Raw genomic sequence first — 9,742 nt, 5'->3', positions numbered from 1 at the left:
GGGCTGTGTGTGTGGGGACTCAGCCTTGCACAAGTGCCAGGCCCTGCTGGGCTGTGTGTGGGGGGACTCACCCTTGCACAAGTGCCAGGCCCTGCTGGGCTGTGTGTGTGGACTCACCCTTGCACAAGTGTCATGCTCGCATGGGCTGTGTGTGTGGACTCACCCTTGTACAAGTATCATGCTCGCATGGGCTATGTGTGGACTCACCCTTGTACAAGTATCCTGCTCGCATGGGCTGTGTGTGTGGACTCACCCTTGTACAAGTGTCATGCTCGCATGGGCTGTGTGTGGACTTACCCTTGCACAAGTGTCATGCTCGCAGGTTGGATGCTGTCTCCCTGTTGTATGTGGGTGACAGTACAGGTTCACAGAGGTAGACTAGCTCGCTGGGGCCATCTCTACAAGAAGTGTTGGGACTTTTAACCCAGCCTGCCATGTTGTCAGAAGACACTAGAGCCCTCTAGTGCTGTCACTGACCACATTCTGGCCGGATACACCTGGGTATGGCCTCACTAACAGATCTTGAAGTAAGTGTGGTTGATGAGATGATGTCTTTAAAAAGAAAACCCTAGTTTGGGTGGAACCAAGTTTTTCTTGCCTTGCCTCCCTCCCCTCCCCTTCTTTCCCTCCCCTCCCTGGCCCTCCCCTCCTCTCCTTTCCTTTCCTCCTCTCCTCTTTCTTTTTGAGATGTGTCTCTAGACTGTCTGGAAAGTTCCAGTCTGGCAATATAAGATCCACAGCCCAGGCTTAGGCCAGTCAGGGATCCTGAGACTTGCTTGCTGGTTTTAGAGGAATTGTGCCCCCCCCTTGTTCTGAACAGCCATACTCCCTCCCTCCCCAGCTCCTCTTCTTCCTTTGTAGACATAGAGACCTGCCTCTATTTGAGTTATTTGTGCAATCGTCTCCTATGGGCAAAGGAAGGCAGTGTGAAAGATTCCCACCTGGGAGGCTGTTGGAGTATTGGAGTGTGCGCAAGCTGCCCCTCGCAGCGTGTACCTCATAATTAGGAACTTAGCTTGTGCCCATTACTGAGTATCTTCCTTTTCTTGAGTGTTCCCACTGATACCCATTGGGGTGCAGACAGATATGGGGAACTAGTAGTGATATGCCCCATCCAGGGACACTGACTCCAGTGCATCCCAGTGGAATAGGCCAAAGGACTTTGAAAGGCGAGCTTTTGTATGCTATGACTTAAAAGGCTGTTGCCTCCAAACAAGGCTTGTGGTTGCTAGGTGGGATCTTCAGAGGAAGTAGAGTCAGGATGGCTGAGTACGGCTATAACCGCCTGGCTTGAAGCCTACCTGGAGGGCCTTGCTGTCCCTGGATTTTTGAAGCGGTTGAGGCAGGACCCACAAAGGGGCCTAGGGAGAACTTGGGGTAGCCAACTATTTAACAACTTGGTATTGCTCTCATGACCCCATCCTAGCTGAATGGTGGCACCTGCCCAAAGTGGCCTGCTCAGCTCTAATGTTAACCTGGGAAGGCAATGAAAGCAAGCTGACAAACAGAAGGACTTGGCCGTCCTGTTCCTCCACCCCTCATCCCTTCCCCCCTCCATGCAGGGGTGATGGTGGTTGGTGAGTCAGGTAGCTCCTGGCAGCCCCTTCTGCCCTGTGCCTGTGCTGGCTGGAGCCCGACTGCGGAGCTTCCCGCTTTACTTTCAGACCCACAAGACTGTGTCGGCAGCGTGGGATGAGGAGGAGATCCAGGGTCTAGGTCAGAGGTTCTCGGCCTTCCTATGACTGCGACCCTTTAATACAGTTCCTCATGTTGTGGTGACCCTTAACCATATGACCCTTAACCGTAAAGTGGTTCTGTTGCTACTTCATAACTGTAATTTTGCTAGTGTTATGAATTAGAATGTAAACATCTGCTATGCAGGATTATCCGATATGTGATCCCCAAAGAGGTCTCGACTCATGGGGTTGAGAAACACTGGACTATGTCATCACAGGAAGCCCTGTGAACTGGGGCGGCAGCTCAGCTGGTCAGTGTGGGCAGGTGTCAGGGAGGGACAGTATAGCCCAGTACCTAGTTCCCTCTTTTTCCCTGTTGTAGCTCCTTCTGCCTTCTCACTGAACTTCACGCTATTTCTGCTTTCACTGGGCTCACATGTCCCATATAAACATTTCCTTCCCATTGCTTTTGGCTCCCTAACTTCCTTCTAACTCAGCTGCTTGTGGTGGCATGGCCGTGGGCAGAAGTCTGCTGTCAGAGGCAGCCAGGGGCCTGGGAATGTGAAACTGATGGTGTGGGTGTGGCCCAGACCACATGCCTTTCCACATCAGCCTCCAGCCTCAGCAGCCCTTAACCCCCTTGCGGTGTCTACCCTTTAACCCTACCATTGCTGCTCCACTCATGTGTTTCCCAGGGCCTACATCTGAGGGTGGGCAAGGCCTGTCTGCTGTCCTGGGAAGGCGTCAAGGAGGGGAAGGATGGAGTTCCAGGGCTGTAGGCTTCAGAGCCAATCAGACCTTGGAGAATCCTCATGGCCAACCCTTGCCAAGCCTTACCACAAGTCAGAAGTTCACCTACAAGAGAAGACCAACTCGACTGCCTCTCGCAGTCATCCTGTCCTGTGGGTGTCTCACGATCCACAGATTCTCAGAGGACTGGGAGTAGGTCACATGCATTTGCTTTGCTTGCTCGATGCTCTCCATCACTATCAGGGAATTGGCCATCAGCGCTCAGACCTAGGCAGCTGCTTCCAGACTTAGTGGGTTTCGGTTTCTGAGGTCATCTTGGTTAGAAGCGGGGCTGTTTCTGCTCCTCTGCAGATACTGCTCAGGCTAAACCACAGAAATACAAATGCTGTGCATATCAGGACCTGACACGCGTGAATAGTAAATTGACTTAGAAAATGAGACACTGTCACAGGTACAGTGCGTGCTTATTTCTTATTATTTTAATTTGTTCCAGCAAGTAATTGCATTGCTGCTGTCAGGGAAGAAATCTGAGGAAGAAAACTGGGAAAAATAGAAGGTAGGTTACCAGAATTCTAGGCTTCTGAGCTGCACAGGAACCTATGTCTAGGTACTACCAATCCAGAGGTTTATCCCTTTCACAACTTAGGAATTGTTGGGTACCATCTCCTGAATCCAGCCATCTTCTGCCTACTTTTCTTTCTATGTGTTATCCATGAACTAGATAAACATTGTGAGCCAGATAGTGAGGGTAGAAGGGAAATTACCTTTGACTGATTTAGACCAGTATCTCTGATGCCTTGATTGTATGTGTTGGACTGTGTGTGTGTGTGTGTGTGTGTGTATGACATGTGTTTGTGTGTGGTGTGGATGTCTCTGTCTATCTGTGTGTATACATGATTTTGTGTATACGTTTCTCTGTATGTGTGTGGTGTGTTTGGGTGTGCCCTGTGTGTATGGTGTGTGTATTTGTGTGTGTCCCTGTGTGTGTGAGTATGTGTAGTGTGCTTGTATGTATATTCCATATCTGTGTGTATATGTATATATGTATATATGTGTATGGCAGTGTATCTCTGTATATGTGCCTGTGTGCATATGTATTTGTGTGTGTGTGTGTGTGTGTGTGCTTATATGTATGCAGGTACATGCATGCATGTGGACCTTGGGTGTCATTTCTTAGGAGCCATCCATCCTGTTTTCTGAGTCTCAGTGACTTGACCTCACCAGATCTGGCCAGCAAGCCACAGGATTCCTCCCTATCCCCATTTTCCCAGTTCTGGGGTTACAAGTACATGCCACCTGATTATTTTTAGTCTAGTTCTAGTTTCCAACTCAGGCCCCCAGTGTCATTCTTAAGAAACCTCAGCTTTTGAATGAGAGAGTGGCCAGGGAGGAGAAGACCTTTGCCTGAGTTCAGTTCCGTCTCCTTGTACCTGGCATCATATCTAATACATAGCAGGTTTCTAGTAAATTATTATATAAATCAAACAGTTGATTAGTGGGCTTTCTATTCTCTTTGCCAGTTTCTCTTTTCTGTTTCAGCGGGGAAGGGGTGCAGAGTATGCCCTTAAGAGGGGCTGCATCTACTAGATTCCCCTGGGGATGGAAGTGTCATCTGTGTCAGGGTCAGAGTCTGGGCTCTGGCTGCCCTAAGAAGTTAGACTCTGCCACATATCCTCAGTAGGTAATTTAAAAACAGGCAGGGAAAAAAAAAAGATTGATTCAAAATAGTGATGTTGAAAGGAGAGCAAAAGGATCTAGTGGTGCATCTCTGGGGTCCTGGCATAAGAATTTTGGCTTAAATAAAGGCGAGAAGTATGCATAATTGAGCAGTCTTGGTCAAGATGTGGTCCTGATTATCACAACCCACTGTTGTCTCCAATCCAGACTGTACTGTACGATGCTCTGACAAATTGGCAAACTATATGAAATCTCTTTCTGGAAGACAAGTATCCCCTTTGACTGGTACCTGGGTTCTGTATTTTCCTCATTTGAGCATGGGATTCCTGGGGAAATTCCAGTTTCTTAAGGACTATTGTCTTGGTAGTCTAATGGGTTATGGGAAGGATCCAAGTGTCTCTTTCAAATGTCTTTACCGTCAGGATGGTCATAGACCGAGGTGGAAATACGGGAGACCTCTTAACTCTCAGTTTGGCTGACACGTGAGTAGAGCTTTTTTTTCTTTTTTTTTTTTTCTTTTTTAGGAGCTGTCCTTTCCTTGATAGACAAGGACAAGCAGAGTAGACAGTGTAGAGGCAGCTGTGTAACCTGACAGGGCTGTGGTCTACCCCCAGGCTGACCAGCCAGCAGCGCTCCCATCCCTTGGCCCCACCCCCTTTCCTCACCTCCTCTTCTTCATCTGAGTCCCCTTGGATCCTGGTTCTCAGGTTACCAGCCCAGAGAGGGATGGAGGCGCGGGTTCTCAGAACTTTTAGGATTCTGTCACCCCTATGCCTGCCTGCTTCCTGATATTCCACTCTTGCTTGGAACTTAACTCCCACAGTCCTTTCTTGGGTTTCAGACTGGGGCAGTGGACCATGCCAGCCCACAGCAGAACTGGTAAGGAAGTAGGAAAGTTCAGAACCCTGATTGATGTGCGCTTACAAAAAGATAAAGAGTGGAGGGGTAATGTTTGGAGGAGGTATAGTCAGGTATGGGGGAAGGGGGTGCCTCTTCGAAGCCATGCTGAGGCATCCCTTCTCCCTGAGGGACCAGCCACATGACTGTGTGGTATAGAATAGAGTCTATTCAGGGCATGGGGAGGGGAGTCAAGAGGGTAGTAGAGGGAGAGAGAGAGAGAGAGAGAGAGAGAGAGAGAGAGAAGTAGAGGCCAGCCATGAACACGTAGAGAGAGGGGAAGGGGTGAGGGGACAGAGGAGGAGCAGGAGTGGGCAAGCAGCCCCTTTTATAGTGAGTCAGGCACACCTGGCTGTTTCCAGGTAACTGTGGGGCGGGGCTTAGACAGGATGCTAACACCAGTAAAACACATACTTGAGAATGGCAGGAGTTGGAACTAGCTCCCACCAGGTTCCTGTCCCAGAGCACATGACCACAAACACCCCACTAAGAGGACCATGACAACATAAAGCTGAGAGTTCTCCATGCGAATGTGGTAACTAGATAAGCCCCAAGTATTTAGCCAGTGTGCTTCCTGCAAAAGGTATTTAGTCTCTGGTTCACCCTGAGTAAGTCGTAATGCATCCTCATTTGACATGAGTAAAGCAGTTAGGACAAGCGAGGACTGTCTTCTTTTTCAAGGACCATCGTGGGGGAGGACCATGCCTATGTCTCCAGCAGAAGCCCCTCCATAGCGTTTTATTCCCAAGGACCACAGACTAGATTAGACTAGGGTAATGAGACCGTATGTTTGTATGACCGTGAGTCCATCTAACTTCAGGGAATCCAGTGTGCCAAAGTGTCGCCTGGCCCCCCTTGATTTCCAGTCCCAGCTTCAGGGTCCTCTAATCTGTTCCCTGGGGAAGGCGAGGAGGACACAGACAGAGCCTTGTGTTTTGCTGGGTTTATTTTGAAAGTGTTCCGAGTGTCTAAAACTCAGGGTGCCTCCAGAATTCCCAGAAGCAGAGATTGCCAGCACAAGACTCACACATGTTCAAGCCAGTCAAAATTCCAACACGGATGGGAGAAGGGTGCCTAAGACCTACTCCTCGCCACTCCCACATCAGAGGAGCTATGACAGCTAGTGACAGAGGAGAGAGTCGTCTCTTTCCCCCCCCCCCTTTGGGGTGTGGCCACTAGTACCCTGGGTTTTCTCTGCTCTGTTAAGACTTTCTGGAAATACTTAGAGGCGTGTTTCCATGATGAACTGATATCCCATAAAGTTGCTGATGAAGGTTAACCGTCACAGACACTGATTCCACAACACGTCGCTTGGTCTCAGTGTTATGTTGGTCCCTCAGCGTTGTGTGGCATGCTCTCTGATAGGACATGGCTCGCCTTCCTCACCCAGGCTCTTGAGACTTGCTAGTGGACACAGCGGCTGTGAGGAGGAGCAGACTCCTTGCCTCCTTTGGTTTGAAGCGTCCATGGTTGTGGTAGTGACAGCTCAGTTCTGTTTTCTCCCCGCAATACATGTCTAGTACCATGGAGATCAGAAGATGGCAGAGGACCCTCGGGGACTGGAGTCGCAGATAGTTATGCATTTACAGTCTAAGGTGAGAGACTCTCTCTCTCCTGTACCAGGTGACCTGGGCAGGCCTTAGACGAAGGGCGTCCCCTCCTGCGAGCTGCAGCTGCAACATTCGTAGGACTGGGTACAGAAGAAGATTATTGTGAGCCTCCGTGTGGGTCCTAGGAATAGAACCTGGGTCCTCTGCAAGAGCAGCAAGTGCTCTTAGTGGCTGGGCCATTTCTACAGTCCCAGCCCAATAGCTTTTGGTACATTTCTGTCTCTCATCAGACTGGGGTGAACTGATAGAGTGAGTGGTTCTTAGATTGCCCGCCGTTACGTTGAATCTCTAAATGCTTCATCTGTTCGCTAATTTTTTTAATTTTTTTTTTTTTTTTTTTTTGGCTGTGGGACAAGGGAGGTACTTTTCATGTGTCTTCAGCTTTCCACACTTTTCTGGAAATTTCAAACCTGAGCTTTTCTTCTGTCCCCAAACCCTTGTTCCTGATTCATGCACATAATGGCACATCGCTGTAACCGCCTGCTGATTCGTCAGTGACATGTGTGAGCAGGCTTTGGGGGAAGTTAATACCCAGCAAGATTGTCAGAAATGTGAGCATTTGCTCCTTAATAACCATAGCAGGTGGGAGAGGCGATGAGAACATTGAAGTCGGGGAGATTTTGTTCCCTAGAGAACTCGTTGGATTCCAGGAGCCTGTTTTTCTTGTTTTGTGCTTTTTCTCACCTTGTCTGGATCAAATCCAAGATGGATCAGTGGGGGGGAGGGGGGCATTGTTTTTCACAGGGGGAAGAAATCTGGGTCCAAATCTCTATGTATTCATTAATATTTCTAGCACTTAGGATGCTTCCATGTTGCCTTCTGAATGCATTTATTAATATCTACATTTATTAATATCTACATCCCCCCCCCACCCGAGAGTGGGAGCCGTGAGAGCAGAGACCCTGTCTCTCCTTTTCACCCTGGTCTGTGCTGATGCTAGAACAATTTGTGGGAACCTACCGGGCAGCTCAGTAAATGTGTTGCCTAGGTAACCAGAAACCCAATTCTCCTCACTGTGGTCCCTTTTGTAGATTGACCCGGTACATTCAGGATGAGGCGAGAGCATTCCAACGTATCCTGAACGTGATTTTCAAGTCTGGGTGTCTCTGATGGACTCAGAGGACAGGGGATAATGGAATTGTAGGAAAGGGTGTTCAGTTTACAGAGAAGGTCTGGGTTTGAACCTTGACCCTTGGCTAATGGATAAATGGGGGTGGGCATGATTTCTGTATCTATGCAAGCTGTAACCATTATACCACCCTGCATATACTTGAAATCTTTGGATGAGAAATGTATTTTAAAAAGTGTGTTTTAGACTTAAAAATGCTTATAGATGTTATCACTGTAGTAACACAGCATGGAAGGCTCTACCAGAACCTAGCAGAGAGCATCCCCCCCCAGCCTCGGTCCCCCCACCCCCCTGCGCCCCTGTGCTAATGGTAAACACATTGTCGTCCATGGTGAGTCCGTTATCATTACTCTTTGGAATCCGTCTTCAGCAGCTGTAACTGCACCCATAGCTGCCTGAGTCTGATTGTGTGTTTCTCCCTCCCCAGGCGGCTGCTGAAGAGTGAACTTGGCTCATTCATTACTGACTACTTCCAGGTAAGCTTGGGAGGTCCCAGCGCCCATTATTATACATGGCAGTTCACATCCCCACAGGGAGGGGTTCCGTCAGTGCCTACAGTTACCTGCGCTGCAGGAGCCTCTGCACCCACTTGGTCCCTGACGTTAGTGGAGATAAGTCAGATCCTTTGCAGTCTCAGGATTTTAAGTCTCAGGACTCATTTATATTGTTAAAGACGGTTGCTCCTTTGGGTTCCATCTGTCTGTCCTTATCATATGAGAAATTGTACCTCCGAAGCTCTAAAATACGTCTTTAATTAACTTACAGAAGGACACTTTTTTTTTTTTTGGAGAAAAAGAAAAGTTTCCAGAATAAAACAGAGAGTGGCACACAGCCTGCTTTCTAGAAGGCTCTTTTCTCCTCCCTGCTTCTTACTCTGCATTGTGTATTCCATGTCATGCAGTCCCTGGAGAGCTGCACTGTCTAGCCCTGGGACACAGTCAGGAAAAGGCAGAATCCACTTGATATTCCTGAAGACATAGCTTTCCACCAGAGGACCGTGTCTTCCACCGCTGCCCTAAATCCCTCCTGTCCTGGGTGTGGTGTCTAGTTGGGTTATGTGCCCTTTGAACAGTTATTTCTTGTCAGTAGGCCTCCTGGTCTGTTCTGTTGACAGCAGGATTGATATGACAGGCAGACTTCCCTCCTGTCTACGCATTGTTGTGGGGCTAAGAAATCCAAAGTCCAAGGTGTGTGTGGATGTGTCTGTCTGTCTGCTCCCCTCTGTGTGTGTGTGTGTGTGTGTGTGTGTGTGTGTTTCTCTCTGCAAAGGACAGTTTCTAAGTGATAGACGTAAACTGCTTCATTACTTCTGAGCAGAGGTGTTTGGGAGCTGGGTGGTGATGGTGAGTAGCCGGCTATGTGACCCTCCCATGAAATCTGCCCCTGCTTCTCACTCATTTGCTAGGTGGGTCTGGGCAAGCTGCTTTATTTCTGTCTGCCTCAGTTTCCTCATTTGTAAGATGACGACAAAAATATAGTTTACCCCATTGTGTGGTGTACATGAAATAACAGCGGTGGAAAACTCAGTGCTAGCTGTAGCACGTAACATAACATAGCATGTAACATGGCAGCACCAGCATGGCCATTTACTGAGTGTGTTGCTGGGAGCAAGTTGTCATTTCTCTCTTTCAGTTTCCTCTTCTACAAAACCAGGACCTAACCTTTCAGACATACCCATATAGGGTTGCTGTAGGGACTAAATGCATTTCTATTTACAAAGCCTTACTGGCTAGCACAAAATAAGAGAGTGTTTGTTAAATTTATCCTGGTTCTTTATTCTTACGCTGAGGCACAACCCCATCCATTCGAATGGGAAAGGAACTGCTGGTAGTTTGCTTTGTGTTATTTTGTGTCCAAGTAGAGCACAATTTTAAAACTGTTTGGAGAGATTTTTGCAGTTAGAAAGTGGGACATCATTTTGTTTATTGACTCATGTATCAGGAAGTGTTCAACTCTTATGTCCACTATTAAAGGATGACAGATGTCAGTGAGCTAAATGCAAG

The 9,742-nt window shown here is 48.3% G+C and overlaps 1 protein-coding gene across 1 annotated transcript in view; it reads left to right on the top strand.

Annotated features, from left to right (window-relative positions):
• Prr5l (proline rich 5 like) overlaps positions 1–9,742 on the top strand; it is an 83,681-nt gene that overhangs the window by 30,933 nt on the left and 43,006 nt on the right. Inside the window, exon 4 of the mRNA XM_021194358.2 lies at positions 8,167–8,215. Coding sequence (XP_021050017.1) covers positions 8,167–8,215 — 49 coding nt within the window. The remainder of the gene's footprint in view (positions 1–8,166; positions 8,216–9,742) is intronic.

The sequence above is a fragment of the Mus pahari genome, chromosome 3, assembly GCF_900095145.1.
Source record: "Mus pahari chromosome 3, PAHARI_EIJ_v1.1, whole genome shotgun sequence".
Lineage (NCBI taxonomy): Eukaryota > Metazoa > Chordata > Mammalia > Rodentia > Muridae > Mus > Mus pahari.
Note: the sequence above shows the minus strand (reverse complement) of the source record. Positions and strands in the feature narration are given on the sequence as shown.